At 39.2% G+C, this 19749-nt stretch overlaps 1 protein-coding gene across 11 annotated transcripts in view; it reads right to left on the bottom strand.

Annotated features, from left to right (window-relative positions):
* The window catches only part of Epb41l3 (erythrocyte membrane protein band 4.1 like 3), a 153364-nt gene that overhangs the window by 36195 nt on the left and 97420 nt on the right, over nt 1-19749 (bottom strand). For all 11 annotated transcript variants that reach the window (XM_090353493.1, XM_090353487.1, XM_090353488.1 and 8 more), the window contains exons 6-11: nt 19104-19179; nt 15531-15749; nt 14807-14894; nt 7180-7332; nt 3211-3308; nt 1528-1703 (exon numbers count right to left, since the gene is read on the bottom strand). In XM_090353493.1, the coding sequence (XP_090209619.1) occupies nt 1528-1703; nt 3211-3308; nt 7180-7332; nt 14807-14894; nt 15531-15749; nt 19104-19179 (810 nt within the window). The remainder of the gene's footprint in view (nt 1-1527; nt 1704-3210; nt 3309-7179; nt 7333-14806; nt 14895-15530; nt 15750-19103; nt 19180-19749) is intronic.

Genomic DNA, 19749 nt, shown 5'->3' with positions numbered 1-19749 from the left:
AATAGTAGACTTCGCTTGGTATACACAGAGAATCATTTTCAGCAACCCTTTGCTGAAATTTAACTGATACTTTCATTTCTGAAACTAATAACCAGAAACAAACCTACGAATCATTTAATAGCAGCTGGCTAGAGAACCAATTACTTGTGAGTAGACAACTTTAGTGTTTAAAATTAGAATATCTTCCTATAAATTCTGTGATCTGATTTATAAAAGCTATGCTGTTCGTTCCCTTAGAACCTAATTGATATAATATTATGTCACTTTACCATAAAAGGTCATTTTGGGGAAGTAAAGACCTTGAAAAGTTGATATCCAGCCCAGACCCACACTGCTTTTCATTTACAATATCCAAGAAGATGTATGTTTTAGGAGAATCAAGTGATTAAGAGGCAGTGAGTGTATAAATACCACATCTTGTTGATCCACTCATCAACTGAGGGACATCTGGGTTGGTTCCATATCTTTGCTATGGTAAATAGTGCTGCAATGAACAATGTTGTGCTAGTGGATTTAATATGTCCTTGTTTCTGGACAACTGGGTAAATGCCTAGTAGGGGAATTGCTGGGTCATAAGGGAAGCTCTATGTTTGTCTTTTGAGGAACTGCCATAGTGCTTTCCATAGTGGTTGAACGAGTTTGCAGTCCCACCAAAAGTGTAGTAGAGATCCCTCCTGGCCACATCCCCTCCAGCATCTGTTGTTATTAGTTCTCTTGATCCTGGCCATTCTAACTGGAGTGAGGTGGAATCTCAGAGTAGTTTTGATTTGCATGTCTTTTATGACCAGAGATGTAGAGCATTTCTTCATGTGTCTATAGGCCATTTTTGTTTCTTCTTCAGAGAAGACTCTCTTTAAGTCTTTGGTCCATCTTTTAATGGGATGGTTGTTAGTTTGGAGATTTGGAGTGATTCAATTTTTTGAGCTGTTGATATACAATGGAATTCTATGCTGCTGTCAGAAAGAATGACATCGCCCCATTTGTTAGGAAATGAAAAGACTTAGAAAAAATCATATTAAGTGAAGTAAACCAGACTCAAACGAAACATAGGCTCAATGGTTTCCCTCATTTGTCATAATCAGTAGAAACCTTGGGCTCTCATAGCAGAGATTTGCAATAGAGCAAAACCTAGATACATAAGGCCATATAATATGACGCTAAATGAAAGGACCTCTAGGATATAGAAATAGAAACAAAAGCCATATAATGAATGATTGTTGTCCTTAATGTACTATGTTATCTCTCATCTTTTTTGCTGTTTCTTGGTTATCTCATATTGTTACAGTATCTCACTTTGTTATCTGATATATCGGATATATTTATATTTGGTTATTTGAAATTGGATAGGGAAGGGGGGAAAACAAGATGAGGAGTGGGGAAGGGGGGAGGGAAGTGGGGACCAAGACATGAGAAAGGGTATCAATGTATGTGAATTAATGCACCTTCTATCTGGCAAATAGAATGTAACCCTTGTATTAATTACAATAAAAAATATATGAAAAAAAAGAGGCAGTGAGTGATACCTACCTCCGTCCAAGCTGCGAGACATGGTATACCGTTTGCTGGACGAGCGTTCGAAGTAAGGTGCTGGGCGGTCGATCAACGCACTGGCTCTTCTGGTCTGGGCTTGTGTTCTGCCACTGTAACGGAACTTGGAACCCAAGGTGAGGAATTTCTTTGGAGGTGCTTCTGGCAACAATAGTCTGAAGATATTAAAGAAAAATGACCAGGAAGATTAATTCAAGTTTTTTAACTGCTATTATTATTATTAATTATTATTATTATTTACTGTGCTTTGTATGCTAAAGGTGGAACACACAACTATTTCAGAATGAAAAAACCCCATCAATTTACACAGTATTTGCTAATTAGAGATGCCGTTGAGATAAGCAAAACAGGGTTTAGGGGACAAGAAGAATGTTAATAATCCATATAAGTGAATGGATTACCAAATCGATCTAAATTAGTGAGGAAGAAGAGAGATAATTTGTTGTTGTATTTTCCAGTATTTGGGCTTGAACTCAGGGCTTTGTACTTACTAAGTCTGTTCACTTGTACCTGGTTCTCTACTACCTGAACCATGCTTCCAGACTGGCATTTTGCTGGCTGATTGGAGGTGGAATCTCTCCAACTTAAAAAAAAAATTTCTGCTAGTGATGGCTGACTTCAAATTGAAATTGTTCAGGCTTCAGCCTTCTGAGTAGCTAGGATTATAAGTGTGAGCGACCAGTGCTCAGCTAATATTTTTTGGCTTCAGTGTGTTGGTTCTAGATGATTTATGAGTAAAGGAGTTCAGAGTATTAAGAAATAATTTAAATAAACCTGGTGTCAGTGGTACATGCTTGCATTCCTTAGCTACTTAAGAGGCTGAGACCAGGAGGAGCTCAGTTTGAAGACAGTCCAGGGTAGAAAAATCCATGGGAATCTTGTCCATTAACTAGCAAAAATCCAGACTGGAGACATGGTACAATTGGTAGAGTTCCAAGCCAGTTGCAAGAGAGCTGAATGAGAGCCCTGAGTTTACGACATGGTAATGCCAGCATAGTGAGGGGGAAAAAAGAAAAAAAGAAATAATCAGAATAATGGGCTGAGGACTCAGCATAGTAGTGGAGTGCTTTGTCTAGCACGATCAAGGCCCTGGCATAAGTCCTTAGCACAACCAAACCACCAAAAAAAACAAAACCAAAAACCAAACAAACAAAACCCAAACTCAGTAAGAAATGGACTAGATATTTGAAGAAGCTACTCTATAAACAATAAATAACAATAGTAGAGAAAGGGATGAGAGAGGCTAAGACAAATTAAAGACGATCCTTCATAGCTAATCAGAACTGTGTGCTGGGAGCTGGTATAAGGCTTACCCCTGTAAATCCCAGCTACTGCAGAATCTGAGAGCCAAGGACTGTGGTTCCAAGCCAGCCCAGGCTGGAAAATCCATGAGACTCTTATCTCCAATTAACCACCAAAGCCCAGAAGTGGCACTGTGGCTCAAAGTACTGGAGCACTAGCCTTGAGCACAAGAGCTGAGGGACAGAGCCCAGGCCCTGCGGTTCAAGCCCCACAACTGACCGAAAAAAATTTGTGACAATGAAACTAAGGGATGGGAGAGGGTATGTTTCCATGTGTTTCTTAATGATCCTTTTCAGAACAAGTGATTCCAACCATTTCAATAATTTGTCAGAATAAAAATCCCAAATGATCTCTACCGACCTGAAAAATGTATGATGTTCAACACACACTTTCCACAAACGCTTGGCAGCTCGATGATTTGGCAGCTTAAACCCAATGGTACTTTCAAACTGTTCAAACTAAAATAATAACAAAAAACATATTGAAGAATAAAGTCAAATCTGGACTTAAAAGAACAGAAGCCCTGCAGTTTTCTGGCTCATAATGCCACCCACAAAGTTTTGCTCTCTAATTGTTGTGTGCAGAATTCATTAATACAACCATAAAAAAATACCTTATCCTTTCTAACACCTGAAAACATTGCAGACATAGACAATCTTGTTATACATGTATAGATGTTTCTACACAATTACGAATGTATAAAAACTAGTCAGAAGAAAGGAAGGAATCTGAATCTCCTCCAGAGATCAACTCATCCTGACCTCACCTTCAAAGTCCTATTTTCATGGCTTCTCAACACATAATAACATCAGCTAGAATGCACAGAAATGAACAAAGCATTTATAAATATAGCCTGTAGCATACTTGGAAATGACATTTTCTCCTGGTATCTGCCAAGGGACTCTGCACATTTCCTTGGTATTTGATAACTTGCTGTTTACTGATTTCATTTGTGTGCTCTCTGTGATGGGTTCTATGCTAATTGCTAACATCCCCCTAATATTATACATAAGACGAGAGATTGGGAAAAGACTTTTTAAAAAGAGTATCTTCCAACGTGCCTATTGTCAGATGCTACTATGTCAGTTTTTTTTTGAGATTTCAAGATAAAAAACCAGATCTGATTTCCTGCAAAAATTATTATTTTATTATTATTTATGATTGCAGATACATAGGAAGTTTTCAGTTGCTCAAGGTGGCACACATTGGGCCACCAGAGGCAATCACCTTAAACATACAGTTTATTACCAAGAATACAAACCAAGCTCATTTCTGATATAATCAACAGCAAACGTAACTTATGTGGCAAAGCTCTAAAGTGAGGGGTCAGAAGCATCGCATGTGACGCATGTTTGACCTCTATTTCTTGTTTGGTGAAGATGGCTGGGGGAATTGGGAAATACATCATAACTTGCTTCCACTGAAGTAATTGCTTTTCTCAATTCCTTATTCACTCTGGACATTCGTGTGCAATGGTGGTTATCAAAGCTGCTACTCTCTAAATGTCCCAGTCAAGTTGAATCAATTGTGGCTCCTTGGTTAAACCATCACTCATATTTATTCAGTGGTCAACTAATATGTATCATACCACTATGCTAAGGCAAAAAGAGTAAACCCATTATTTGCTAACAAGATACTAGGCAGAATTTTTCTCTTCTTTTCCTCCCTCCCCCTCCCTTCTTTTACTCCTTCTCTCCCCTTGCTCTTTCCCTCCCTCCTTTCCTTTTGTGTCTGGACTGGGGCTTTACTCTGGCACTTCACTGCTTGAGCCACAGCTCCACTTTCAACTTTTTGGTGGTTCATTGGAGACAAGAGTCTCAGATTTTTCTGACCAGGCTGACTTCTAGCTAGCTGTGACTCTCAGATCACAGCCTCCTGAATAACTAGGGTTACTAGAATCTCTCTTTTAAAAAGTGTTTCAGGGGGCCGGGAGTTTGGCCTAGTGGTTAAAGTGCTTGCCTAGCATGCAGGAAGACCTGGGTTCGATTCCTCGGTACCACATACATAGAAAAAAGCCGGAAGTGGTGCTGAGGCTCAAGTGGTAGAGCTCTAGCCTTGAGAAAGTCCAAGGACAGTGCTCAGGCCCTGAGCTCAAGCCCAGGACTGGCACAAAAAAAAAAAAGTGTTTCAGATATTTTAGTCACATATAAGAATGACATGTATTTTCTGAGGTTCAGAGTGATCTTTCAACACATATATACAATGTGCAATAATCAGATCAAAGTAACCAACATATTCCACATGTCAAATTTTTATCATTTATTTCTGTTGGGAACACTCCGAATCCTCTCTACGAGGTGTTTTGAAATATATGACTAATTGCTGTCAACCATAATTACCCCATTGAGCCACAGAACACTGAAGATTATTCCACTCATCCGAGCATGCCCCATTATACATCAGTCATCTTCTCTGTCTTGCTTCCCCTTCCCCGCCACTGGTAATCACCATTCTATGCTTTAGGTCTATGAGGTCAGCTCAGCTAGAGGGAAAGCCTTCTCACTGCTTCCCACCTCAGCACAAGGATGAGAGGTCCCTTGGCTTCCTGACTGTTTATATTGCTTTGCTTTATATCTGATTGCTCCAACTTCTTTAGGACTTGTGTGCCATCCATAATTCTCCACTTACAAATCTGATCATTAAAAGGAAGGAGGTCCAGCTTTGAGTGTGATTCTTCCACGACTGAAACTCCACCTTGCTCCTCATGAAAGAGAAGCTACTGCCTGCCTACTTGCTTTAATGCAGCCTGGCAGCTACTCCCAGCACCTCCCTGGATCTTCCATGTCATACAGGCCACAGGGGGACCTGATTGTCAAGTTCAGTGGGCTTTTCTTGGTTTGAATCTCTTGGGTCCTCTCTCCAAGGCTCCAGAGTGTAACTGCTTTCTCCTGAAACTTGCCAGCCACCTGACAGTTATATTTATTATTTTATTTATTAGACTGGATTTAAAAATATTAAAAAATTTATTTGTTTTAGTTTATTTTTCCTTGAGAATGAGTAATTACATACATGATCATTTTTACATTCATGCTTACATGCTTGCTTTACTTAAAAAAATTCTTCCTACATTTATCTTATGCTGCCTTCTCCCTTAGATAGTTGGTACGCCCTAGAAACTTTAGGGCCTCTTCCTGAATATCTTGCTTCTTTTTATTCTGTATCTAAAAACCTTTAATGTACACAGTGATACAGGTGCAGGTGGCTCATGCCTATAATACTACCTATTCAGGAGATAGGGATCTGAGGCCTCAGATCAAAGCTACCCCATACAGCAAAAGTGAGACTCTTATACCCAATTATCCAGAAAAAAGTCAACTGAGAATACAAGGCCTGGAGTTCAAGTCCTAGAACAAGTATAAATAAAGTTTACTCTGTGGATGACTGCTTTCAGATTATCACCCTGCAAAGACTGCCCACTGAAAATGTTCTTGCTTTGCTACCTTGCCATTGTAAATAATTGGTTGCATTGCTTTTATACATATATATATATATATATATATAACCTAAGCATAAATAGAATTCTCTTTTCTCTCATGTAATCATAGAAGCTGTGGTCTGAGATATAAGAATTGAATAGCAATTTTTTTAAAAATTAGCTTTTGTGGGTTTGTTTGTTTTTTATGCCAGCCCTAGTGCTAGAACTCAGGGCTTTGACTCTGTCCCTGAGCTTTTGAATTTCAGGCTACCATTTGAGCCACAACTCCATTTTTTTGGTAGTTAACTGTAGATAAGAGTCTCACAGACTTTCCTTCTTGGGCTGGCTTCAAGTCACAGATCTCAGCCTCCTGAGTAGCTAGGATTACAGGAATGAGCAGCCAGCACCCAACAATTTGTCTTTTCTGTTGTTGTTGTTTTAATAAAATACTTTGGTACAACCTTGTTATGTCATCAGATACTTTCATAATTCACACTTGGCAGCTTTTATTCTAATCTTTGGAGTTACTGACTTCAGAGTGAGGTCAGATTTGCAGCAAAGATGAGAGAATGTAGTTATAAGGAGACATAGAGGAAGAAAGCTATTTCTCACAGTTTGCAATACACAAAAATTCTTTTGAACTTTCCTTCTACGTTGAGATATAGCATAGAAAAATCTTCCAATGAATGTATGCAGCTGGAAAAAAACTAGAACAACATGATAAAGAAGAGAACACCTTGTTTATTACTGGTTATTGGCTCAACATACAACGAATCTCCTCAGGCATTTAGGCAAAATTCACTATATATCCCACATGGCTTGGAACCTGGGAGCAGATAATTTATATTTTTGTTTTCTGTTGGGGACCTTTTTGCCCCCCCCCCCAATGAACATTCAAAGGTGGGTGTGCTTACCTCTCCTGGCCGGATTTTAATGTAAAAGTTGTTCCGTTTGTATGAAATTTTCAGGACCTTGGGCCAGGCAAATCTGTTTATTCTCAGCCGGTCTCGATATATCAACAGGCCACTGGCGCAGACTCCTAACATAATTTCAACTCCTTCCGAATCCTGGAACACAAGGAGCAAGAAACAATGGTTCCATATTTCAATCATTCCTGTTTTCCATTCAATCACTGCCAGGACGGAAACTTTAACTGACTCATTTAAATATGAAAAATTATAAGTAGCCATTTAAAAAACATTATTATTAAAGAATAGCTGTTCAATGGTGATATTTTTCATTGTGGATATCTGGAGTAAAATCTGCTCAGCCAGGTATCTTATAATTAGGGCATAAATCTTGCACCTACAAAAGGCCAACCAGATGGCAGTGAGTCAGTAATGGTAATAGCTGCACAGCTCTTGCTCAAGTGTATCAGGTACTACTCCCTCTGTGCAATGTAGGCGAACATCCAGTCTTTTTTTTTTCTGTTATTTTTATTTTTTATTTATTTATTTTTTTTTGCATTTTTTATTGTAATTAGTAAAAGGGTTACACATGATATTTGCCAGATAGAAGGTGCATTAATTCACATACATTGATACCCTTTCACATGTCTTGGTACCCATTTCCCTCCCCCCCCACACCTCCAACCCATCTTGGTTTCCCCCCTTCCCTATCAAATTTCAAATAACCAAATACAAATAAATTCAATATATCAGATAACAAAGTGAGATACTATAACAATATGAGATACCCAAGGGACAGCAAAGGAGATGAGAGACAACATAGTACATTAAGGACAACAATCATTCGTTATATGGCTTTTGTTTCAATATTCTGGAGGTCCTTTCAATTAGCTTCATACTATATGGCCTTACGTATTAAGGTTTGGCTCTATTGCAAATCTCTGCTAGTAGAGCCCAAGGTTTCTACTGATTATGACGAATGAGGAAAACCACTGAGCCCAAGTTCCTTTGAGTCTGGCTTACTTCACTTAATATGATTTTTTTCTAAGTCTTTCCATTTCCTAACAAATGGGGCGATGTCGTTCTTTCTGACAGCAGTATAGAATTCCATTGTGTACAAATACCACAACTTGTTGATCCACTCATCAACTGAGGGACATCTAGGCAATAATCAGGAAAGCAACTCCTTTCACAATAGCCTCAAAGAAAATAAAGTACCTAGGAATTAGCTTAACTAAGAACGTAAAGGACCTTTTTGATGAAAGCTTTAAAACCCTAAAAAAGGAAATTAAAGCAGAACTAAGGAAATGGAAAAACCTCCCATGCTCCTCGATTGTAAGAATCAACATTGTGAAAATGACAATCTTGCCAAGGGCTATCTACAAATTCAACGCAATACCCATCAATATCCCAATGGCATTCTTTAAAGAAATAGAAGAGGCAATTCAAAATTTCATATGGAATAATAAAAGACCCCCCTACAGCAAAAACACTTCTTAGCAGAAAGAACAGCACTAGAAGAATTTCAATTCCAAACTTTAGACTCTATTACAGAGCTATAATTCTCAAAACAGCTTGGTACTGGCACAAGAACAGGCCTGAAGACCAATGGAATAGAACTGAGGACCCAGATATTAAACCACAGACCTATGGCCACCTAATCTTTGACAAGGGAGCCAAAAAAATAGAATGGAAGAAAGAGCCTCTTCAACAAGTTGTGCTGACAGAACTGGTTAAGTACCTGCAGAAAACTAAAGTTGGATCCTTCTTTGTCACCCTGCACTAGAATTAACTCCAAATGGATCAAAGACCTGGAGGTAAAAGCTGACACATTGAAAACTTTACAGGAAGGGATAGGAGATACACTAGGCCTCCTTGGCACAGGTCGAAATTTCTTAATAAGGACCAAGAATCACAACAAATCAGAGAAAGGTTGGATAAGTGGGACTGTATTAAACTGTGGAGCTTTAGTATGGCAAAGGATATAGCTAGTAAATTAATTAGGAAGCCTACAGAGTGGGAGAAGATCTTCACCAACCAAACAACGGACAAAGGCCTCATATCTAAAATCTATCAACAGCTCAAAAAATTGAATCACTCCAAAACTAATCTCCAAAGTAACAACCATCCCATTAAAAAATGGGCCAAAGACTTAGAGTCTTCTCTGAAGAAGAAACAAAAATGGCCTATAGACACATGAAGAAATGCTCAACATCTCTGGTCATAAAAGAAATGCAAATCAAAACAACTCTAAGATTCCACCTCACTCCAGTTAGAATGGCCAGGATCAGGAAAACGAATAACAACAGATGCTGGAGGGGATGTGGCCAGAAGGGATCACTACTACACTGTTGGTGGGAGTGTAAACTCGTTCAACCACTATGGAAAGCAGTGTGGCAGTGCCTCAAAAGGCTAAACATAGAACTCCCCTATGACCCAGCAATTCCACTACTTGGCATTTACCCAACCATCCAGAAACAAGGGCATACTAAATCCACTAGCACAACAATGTTCATTGCAGCACTATTCACCATAGCAAAGATATGGAACCAATCTATATAGATGACTTTTAAAAAGGAGTTCAGACTATACTGCAACTTCCCTTAGTCCCTTATCCCTTATTCCCTAGGGATATGTGAGGGTCAGACAACCTCAAAAGATGTTTTGTATGCTGTGTAGACAGTTCCAATTAAATATGGCAGCCATTGAAATTAGAAGCCTGAGGCAGGAGGATTGTGTGTGGTACAGAGTCACACTGCCTGTTGGAAGCAGGGGACAGAATCACAGGTTGATCACATGGAGAACGTTTTGCTCAAGACCTTTGTCTCACAAGCAGCAGAGCTGTCCTCCGTTTTGGAGTCACTGTGAAGGGCCAGCAAAGAGGAGAGGGTAAGAAGAATCCAGACAGAGAGCCTCAACTTATTCATGGGGAGGGAAGATGTTTCCCCAGTCCTGCCAGCATCAACACAAGATGGGCATATCCAGAATAAAGACATAAATATCCTGGACCATTTCTAGTATTACAAGTTTAATGGCAGAAGAGAATTGGCTTAAAAATATCTTCCTTTAGAAAGGTAATACCCCATTCAATATTGGTTTTACTCTATGGGAGTGGAACTGATGGTAGGATATTATAATATACAAAATTAGAAGAGAGCTCATGAGTAGAGCCTTCCCCCCTTTGTCAAGGGCTTTGTCAAGTTAGAAAATATGCCTCCAGCCTACAGACAGAAAAAGGACCCCGAAAACCATTTTTAAAAAATCACTTTAAAAATTACCTCTTAGTAAAAATATATGAAAAAAAAGCTTATTCTGGAAGGCAAAAAAAAAAATTAACCTCTTAGTATTACCGAGGCACAAGGAAATGGTACTAGTCCTGGAAAAAATGAGGAAGGTGTAGATACTGCTGGTCTTGTACCTCCAATACATGTCTCTTCACATTTCCAAATCAGTTTGTCATTGCCAGCATATCCATTAGCAAATGCTGTGAAACAAATTCTCCTTCTTCCTTCTCTAGTAAATTTAGTTAAGAGCAGAAGCTCTATTTTATCTTTGTGACTTTGTGGCTAACACAGAACCTGCCCAGTGTGGTTCAAGGTAATATGTTTATTGGTTTTAAAAAGTAACAGAAAGGGTCGGGAGTTTGGTCTGGTGGTTGAGTGCTTGCCTAGACTTGCGTTTGATTCCTTGGTACCACATACATAGAAAAAACTCAGAAATGGTGCTGAGGTTCAAGTGGTAGAGCTCAGAGCTTTAGCCTTGATGACAGTGCTCAGGCCCTGAGCTCAGGGCCAGGACTGGCAAAAAAAAAGAAGTCACTGAAAAAAAAAATGGTAGGAATATGTGAGATTTTATAGGAGATGTAAGTATTAATTAATTGCACAGCAATAACAAACATTTTTCCCCCTTAGGTAGTCCTTGCCTTGTGTTTATTAGGTAGAAAATCTATACTTGAGAAAAACTTGGAAAAAATCATATTAAATGAAGTAAGCCAGACCCAAAGGAACATAGGTGTGATGGTTTTCCTCACTGGTAATAATTAGTAAACATCTAGGACTCTCCTAGCAGAGGATTACAATAGCTCAAACCCTAGATACATAAGGCCATATATGATGAGGCTAAATGAAAGGATATCCAGGATATGGAAACTAGAACTTTATATTGTCTGATTGTTGTTCTTAATGTACTATGTTATTTCCCTTCTCCATTGTTGCCCTTTGGTTAATCTCATATTGTGATTTTGTTATCTGGCATATTGTATATACGTTTATTTGTTTACTTGAAGTAGGAAAGGGAAGGAGAGGAAACCAGATTAGGGGAGTGAAATGAGGACAAAAATATGAGAAGGGGTATCAAGGTGAGAGAAGTAATGTACCTTCTATCTGGCAAATATAACTGAAACCCCTCCATACGTTACAATAAAAAAAGAAAAAATCTATACTTGAGCCAAAATCCCAGACTTTTTGCTTTAGTTATTTTTAGATAGTGTCTGACTAAATTCTTTCCCCACGATCAGCCTTCGAAGTTGATCTTCCTATCTATGGCTTCCACACAGCTGAGATTACAGAGTATAGGTGTCTATCAATGGTTTGTCTTGCACAAGACGTCTCTTGCTTTTTTTTTCTTTTAAACCTACGTTACCCTTGAACTTCAACCCTTCTGATCTCTGCCTGACTAGCAGAGTTTGTAGGTGTTTAGCACCTCATCCAACTCAAGAAATGACATTCTCATATCAAATTTTCTGCTCCACATAGTAGTGTTGACAACTATTTGGTGTGAAAAGCCTTTCTTGGGGTCAGGTACATCTCACTCTCAAGAGACAGGGTAACACTGGTCCTTTTAAGTATTAGCAGAGAGTTCTGAATGTAGACTGGGAGAATTTCAGTACATCACAACTCAACTGCTCCCTTCACTTGGAATTAGTGTTTAGACATCGCCATCTGTCAGTGTTGCTTAATTCATGGGACATCTCATAGGGATTTATACCTGTATTTTATAATCTTATATAAAATAGATGACTGTCAAAGCCTACTGATTTCCTGAGAAAGGAATCATTTAGGATAACTTTTCCAACAAACATTTAGAATAAGTTTTCAAAACATAAAACCTTTTTTCTCTTCTACAGAGATCAAGATCATAAATCCAAAGGTTTAAATAGATCAGCGGAGCTCAAGGACTTTAATAGCCTCCATGGGAAAGAAGTATCTCACTTATGACTGGATATTAGTTCCAATTTAATTCAGTAAATTTCCTTCCTGTAATGATGGCGTATAGAGTCTATAACTGAATCATTAGTCATACTTCATATTCAGATAAAATCTTCCAACATGCTACATTCCATTTCCGTAATTGTCTTCCTCTTATATGGGCATAATTTCAAATCATATTATTAAATGAAAAAGGAGCCATCTATTTTAACTCAGCAGCAATAGCAATGTTAAACGATGCATTTTTTACTGATAGGAACTCTGATATATCCTGTATTACACTTCTCTAAGTGTATGGTTTAATCTTTCATTTGTTTCTAGGCAGTAAATGAAGCACAATACATGATTTAACTAAAATAAATCTAGTACAACAGCTTTCTATTGGCTCATCATGCTACTTTTATTTATATTTTCTGTTCTTATCTTTCAGCCACTCAGAAAACAAATCAAAGGAGAAATTTTTAAAATTCAATAACTAAGCATTGGCCTTTATTTTCATTTTGAAATCCTTATTCTACCTTATATTTGGCATAAAATGGGAAACCATCATTGTTATTTGAGTGCTAATTAAGTGAAAAATGGAGATGAGCCTTATGCTGCAATTACCACCAGTGTCGAAGGCATCAAATATACCAGCATATCCCTAAACGAAGCCCTGATCAAGTCTCAGAGATCTTGTCAGAGCTTGGAACTGTCCATTCTCTGAGATATATTGATCCCCAGATATTACCAGTCAAACAAAACCCAGCCTGGTTTGAAGGCCACCATTTTCCTGTTCAAATACACTCTGGATTAGTTACTCTTCAAAGGTCAAGCACACAGCAGCCCAATTGTCAGTATAGGCAGAACTTAGAGATAATTGATTTCCCCCTTTTTGGTCATTGTGGTTATTGAGATGTTTCCCTGGACAAAGCCAGCCGAAATTCTATTATTTCTATATCATAAATATGAAGGGTGCAATGACACATTCTTTTGTGTCCTGGGTGTAAAATTGGTCACTATCAGAGGTCAAATCCATCTCTCTATTGAGGAACAATGTCTTGTCAGTCCCATCCTGAACAAACTATTCCATAACCTTAAGAAATGATTCTCTGCATACTTCTAAAGTACCAGGAATCATCCCCCAGAAGCCTAAAACATTTCACATGTTTTGCTGATAAAACTAATCTTCTCTGTATTTTCATAGTATTTTGTAGCCTGGAGCTGGGTCTCAGTAGCTCACTCCTGTAATCCTAGCTACTCAGGATTTTGAGATCTGAGGATTTTAGATCCAAAGCCAGACTGGGCAAAAAGTCTATGAGACTCCTAATTCTAATAAAAGCCAGAAGTGGAGGTGTGGCTCAAGTAGTAGGGACAGTGCCCAGGCTCCTTGAATTCAAGTTACAGTACTGGGGCACACACACACACACACACACTCCCAAAATGGTATGCTGGTAGTCCATACATTTTTTTTCTCCCGCTGCCAAAATTCTACAAAAGTGGAGTATGTATCTAAACCCTCCCGTTTAATTCCCACTTTCTAGCCAATGAAGCAATTCTTAGCTAGAATGGCTAAGATTTAAAATATAATCCTATTCTGAAGTATTGGTCATATGTCAGAATATTTAAACCTCAAAGATAAAATTATTTAAACTTAACCTAACTTACTGAGTACCTGGTAATGTAACAGAACTGGAACATAACTATATCTGCCACAGACAGATGTGACACTCTGGTATGGGACAATCAGCTAAGTTAAGTTAGAAAAGAAAAGAGCAGGAAAGTCCAGACAAAACTGGGTACAAGGCTGGGCACCGTGGCTCACGCCTGTAATCCTAGCTACTCAGAAGGCTGAGATCTGAGGATTGTAGTTCAAATCCAGACTGGGCACAAAAGTCTGTGAGATTCTTATCGCCAATTAAAATGGGAATTGGCACTGTGGTTCCAGGGGTAGGGTGGTAGCCTTGAGTTGAAGAGCTCAGGGACAGTGCCCAGGCTCAGAGTTCAAGCCCCATGACTGACAGAACTAACAAACAAACTGGGTACATTCAGGTTAAAGGCCGAGAAACATTCAAGCAGGAGTGAAGAACATGTGTTGGAACATAGCATGGGAGATACCATTGTATCAGCAGAGATGGGGTGATCTAAGAGCTTGTTCGTCAGGATAAACCTTCAACTCAATCAACCAGATAACCAGAGAGGCACGGCCTGCGGTGGGCTTTCAAAAGGCTTGGCCTATGAGCCATGGAAGTTTGAACTGTCAAGAGCAAATAGCTACAGCAAATATGACATCTAAATTTGTTTTTATAATAGAATATGGCCTTAAAAGGCATATAGAGATTTGAATCCACAAAGTTTTCATACAGATTAAAAGAAGTGCAAATTACCAGCTTCTGGCAACAATGACATTGAATGACATGCAATAGTCTGGGTTCAGAACCGCATACCTTGGCATGGTGCAAATCTACCCCGTACATTGAGAGCTTTTTGGCATTTTCCAAGAAATGCATCTCTGCTTCTGCTGGTGTCATTCCTCTGATTAGAGAAAGAAAATATATCATAAGGCTGCTTTTCCTTTTTATCAGTTAGAGCTAAAAATTAGAAAGAAATGAGTTGATTTTCTTTCTTCTTATCAGCTGCTTTGCTTTTGATCTGGCAAGGTTGCAAAATTTCTCATTTAGCTCCCCACTCTCACGAGAAAGCACCCAGGGAAGTACAGTGGATTCCGGGTAAACATTTCTAATTAAAAATGCAGTATCTGAAATATTTCAAAACTGGAATCTTTCTGAGTCCTGATATGATGTCACATGTAGAAGATTCCATCCTGACTTCAGCCAGTCACAGTCCGAAATGTAGGTACAGAAATCAAACCACCTTCAGGTTGTGTGCATAACGCATACATGAAGTTCCTGTTTAGACTTGGGTCTCAATACCAAGTTATATTCTGAGACACTCCCATGCATTTAGGGTGAGAGGTACTTAGCCTGTTGGGAGAAAGCTCTCAAGACAAATGGCTTTGAATGGAAACATTACAAATGGATGCTCAGAGGCATTGAAGGACCTAGGACCTTTATTATGTACCACTAACTCTGACTCTGCTTGTCTCGCCTGTAATCTACTAATGTACGAGGCACTGGTCAAATGCACGCTGTCTGGGTTTCCACCACTAACCTGTGGCTCTTGTGCAGCTCGATCACTTTGTCTTCCAGTTCTTTAGTGTGGTTGGGTGCAAAGCGGAACTCACTGATGTAGTCATTTCCACACTCATCAGGGTCGTAGTCTCCCAGCTCTGACTGGACTGTGTAGGAGCCCAGCAATGCAAGTGTCACAAAGGAGCAAGGCAGCCTTCCAGACACAATGTCATCTCGCAATTGCAAGCAGAGGTAGTACCTTCCAGAAGCCAGAAGACAAAAGTTTAAAGCTAGCATGAGGACAAGAGATGGGTTTCTCCAGTGTAAGTTCTCCCTGTCCAGTAACTACGGCATACATTTAGGGATACAAGAAGACAATATTCATAATAAAACCAACCTAGCTTTGCCGATAAAAGAAATATAAAGGTATGTTTTCCTAACAGCTTTTTAAAATAACTTAAATTCCAATCAACAGTGTCCAGCATACTCCCCCTGAAATCCTTGATTGAGCGGTTTGTAATATAAAAATGGTGCTCTTAAATATAATTGTTAGCCCCAACCAGTCTTAAGGAGGGCTCATTTTAAAGTCTAAGTGCCACATCTTGCCATTTGACCTAGACACAGTTCAGGTATGCTCTAACTTTCTGTATTTGTGACAGGATCACCTTTTTTTTTTTTTTTTGCCAGTCTTGTACTTGAACTCAGGGCCTGTGCACTGTTCTTGTGCTTTGTCCTCAAGGCTAGTGCCATAGCACTGCTTCCGGCTTTTCTATGTAGGTGTACTGAGGAATTGAACCCTGGTCTTTGTGCATTCTAGGAAAGCACTCTACCACTAGCTCAAACTCCTGGCCCCAGGATCATCTCTTTATAATAGCAAATATTTTCTCTTGCTTTATTTCCTTTTATGGAGATATCTTCCTAGAATCTAACAGACCTGAATGCGAACTCTGAAGAACACCTTAAAATCTGAGAATTTTGTTGCAAGTGGAGGAACATAAAACGTTTTTCTATATAATTTTGCCATGTGATCATAAAAATATCACCATTAATAGTTGATTTCTCTCTCTGTATTTTGTTTTGCACCCAAGATTTACAGATAAAGTAACAACAGCAAATGATTCCAAGGTTTAAAGTTAAAATTGACGTTTTTTTTTCCCCCCTAGTCCTGGGCCTTGAACTGAGGACCTGGGCAGTGTTCTTGGGCTTTCTCAAGGCTAGAGCTCTCACTCGAGCCACAGCACCACTTCAAGCTGCTTATTCTAAATGTGGTACCAAGAAATCGAACCAGGGTCTTCGAGCATAGTAGGCAAGCACTCTACCACTAGGCCATGCTCCTGGCCCTTGATGAGTTTTAAAACAATACCTAAAATAAAAGGCACACTGCCCGTCTGTTTAGATAGAAAGACTGAAGGTCCACTTTGAATGCATTAAGCCACAGAGTAAAATCCATGTAACTCAGGTGTGAAAATTCTTTAATGTTTGATAGGTTTTATAAATATTACGCAAGTGGATAAACAGAAATTATGAACTTCATTTAAAAACCCGTAATATCTTGGCTCTATAACACAAATTAGCCATGATTAAATAGTTCCTCAATACTGACTACAAAATGTCTTCATATAAGAAACTATACGTTCTTCTCTGGCTTACTACAAATATAAGGGAAGTCATCTTGACCTAATTGTCACCCGTCTCTTGATATGACTAGCAAAGTAATGTTTCATCATAGCAAGTGACTGAAGCTATTTTGAGCAATTTCACGTTTAAGAAAATTCTTCTAAGAAGGATGTTCAGCTTACACAGAAAATTCTGCATGGAGGCACTTGATGTTTATTACTACGCTGGGTGAGACCTGGGGCAGATTTTAGAGCCATCTAGGTGAACATGCAGCAAAGCAATGTAGATAGACAGAGTGTCCTTGTCCATTTTCCAAGTTCACATGGGAAATGTTAGCCTCAAGGTGATGGGTCACAAGATGGGACAGGGGAGAGGACAAGGGTACAGCAGTGTGGAGCCTTCATGGGTGGTGTCATTGCCTTCATGAAAAGAAGCCAGAGAGGAACCTTTGCCCTTTCTACCACAGAGAAGCCAGAAGTCTGGAATCTGGAAGTAGACAGACTTTCACCATGGGACTTTGGAAATGTACCCAGAACCCTAACTTTTTTAATTTTTGCCAGTCCTGGGCTTGAGCTCAGGGCCTGAGCACTGTCCTTGGACTTTCTCAAGGCTAGAGCTCTACCACTTGAGCCTCAGCACCACTTCTGGCTTTTTTCTATGTATATGGTACTGAGGAATTGAACCCGGGTCTTCATGCATGCTAGGCAAGCACTTTAACCACTAGGCCAAACTCCCAGCCAGAACCCTAACTTTTAACTGCCAGCCTACAGAACTTCAAGAAGTAAATATCTGTTTTTTTTTTTTTGTTTTATTTTTTGTTGGTCATGGGACTTAACTCAGGGCCTGCCTGGGTGCTGTCCCTGAGCTCTTTTGCTCAAGGCCAGTGCTCTACCACTTTGAACCACACTGCCACTCTGGTTTTCTGGTAGTTAATTGGAGGCAAGAGTAGTAGGTAGGGACATTTTTGCCTGGGGCTGGCTTTGAACTGTGATCCCCAGATATCAGCCTCCTGAGTAGCTAGGATTATGGGCATGAGCCACTGGCACCCAGCTCTAAGGTTTATAAGCTACCTAGTCTTGGGTATCTTGTGCAGTAGCAACCTAAGTCATCCAGTACAACTTAATTCAGTCACCAAACTGCAATATTTTGCACGTTAGATCTTTAACCTTTCCTTTGCTTCTTTTCCTTTCTCCCCTCCCTTCTTTATCTTCTCCCCCCCGCTTCTTCTCCCTTCACCCCTTTCCCTCATCTTCCTCTCTCCTTTCTTTTGTATGTACTAATACAGGGCTTAAAGTGAGGACTGAACCCTATCCCTTAGCTTTTTTGTTCAAGGTTGGTGCTCTACCACTTGAGCCACAAACTCACTTTCTAGCTTTTTGGTGGTTAATTATAGATAAGAATTTTACAGATTTCCCTTCCTGGGCCAGCTTTGAACATGAATCCTCAGATCTCAGCCTCCTTAGTAGTATGGCACTATGTTCAACATTTTTACTTTTGAGAAAATGAGTCATTTTCCTTGAACACATACAGGGCATAAGAAAGGAAATGTCTAAATTTATATGTGTTTTTATGGGCCTGGCTGTACATATTTTTTTATAGAAACAGCTGTGAAGTCTCAAATTGGTTATATACAAAGCATAAGTACTCAAAGACATTTCTACTCGAAGTTTTAAAACACGAGCGCTCAGAGTTACTATGTCACTTAAAGTTGAAACCTATCCAATTTGGCTGTGGTGGATAGATGACAGAACCTTAGTTCTGTGTGCTTTCCCAGAGGGTCAGGCAGACAGAAATATCAGCCTAGCACCAGTGATTCAACTGTGAATAGATAGGATCTGGCAACTTCTTAGACATTTTTTCTCATTCAGTTGCCTTTTGTTTGCTACTGAGCAAGGATGATTTTAAGCCAATCAAACATAAGCATGCTCTTCCCTGCACCTAAGAGATGCACAGGTCACTTAGAAGGCTGCCTTGTTTCATAGCGTTCTTCAAATACCTGGTGATATCTTCAGACAACTGGGCAGGGTCTGGTGGGTAAAATTTCACATTAAACGAAAAGTGCCAAACACCACCTGTAGGGTTAGGAAAACAAAAAACAGAATCAAACCTCAGAAAAATTATTCTACTTGTGATTTGAATTACAGTTAGAGCTGCTTCAACTCCAAGTGTGAATACCTAGGCAACTTTTGATCACTAATGGAAAACTAGGAAGTCTTTGTTAAATAAAATCCATCCATAAGTCTGAGACCCCATCTAATTTCTAATCTCGTCCTCAAGTGAATCCTTTAAAGCACTTTCAGCTAGCAATAAAATTAACCAAACTTCTTCCCTTTATTTAGATCAAAGGGAAAACTTTGGAGAAGGGGAAAAACGTGAAAGATAGGGTTAACCCTCCTTCACGTGGCTCTGGAACAGAATGGATGTTAGGAATCTCTGGGTAGTTCACACAGCAATACTAAATACATAATTCCCCTCTGCTTTGTTCTTTCTGTTTTGTTATTGCGGGTCAAATCTTATCATGGTAAATGTCAAGGGGCTTAGTGAACACTTTGCTTTATGGGAAAGGTTTTTCTCATAGTGAACATTGCTTTAATATTGCTCTGCTGGTTGTTGTAGACAATCTTTTTGTCCTTTTATACCTT

This window comes from Megascapheus bottae, chromosome 19 (genome assembly GCF_031878675.1).
Source record: "Megascapheus bottae isolate mThoBot1 chromosome 19, mThoBot2.hap1, whole genome shotgun sequence".
In the NCBI taxonomy this organism is placed as follows: Eukaryota; Metazoa; Chordata; class Mammalia; order Rodentia; family Geomyidae; genus Megascapheus; species Megascapheus bottae.
This window is presented reverse-complemented; position numbering and strand designations above follow the sequence as displayed.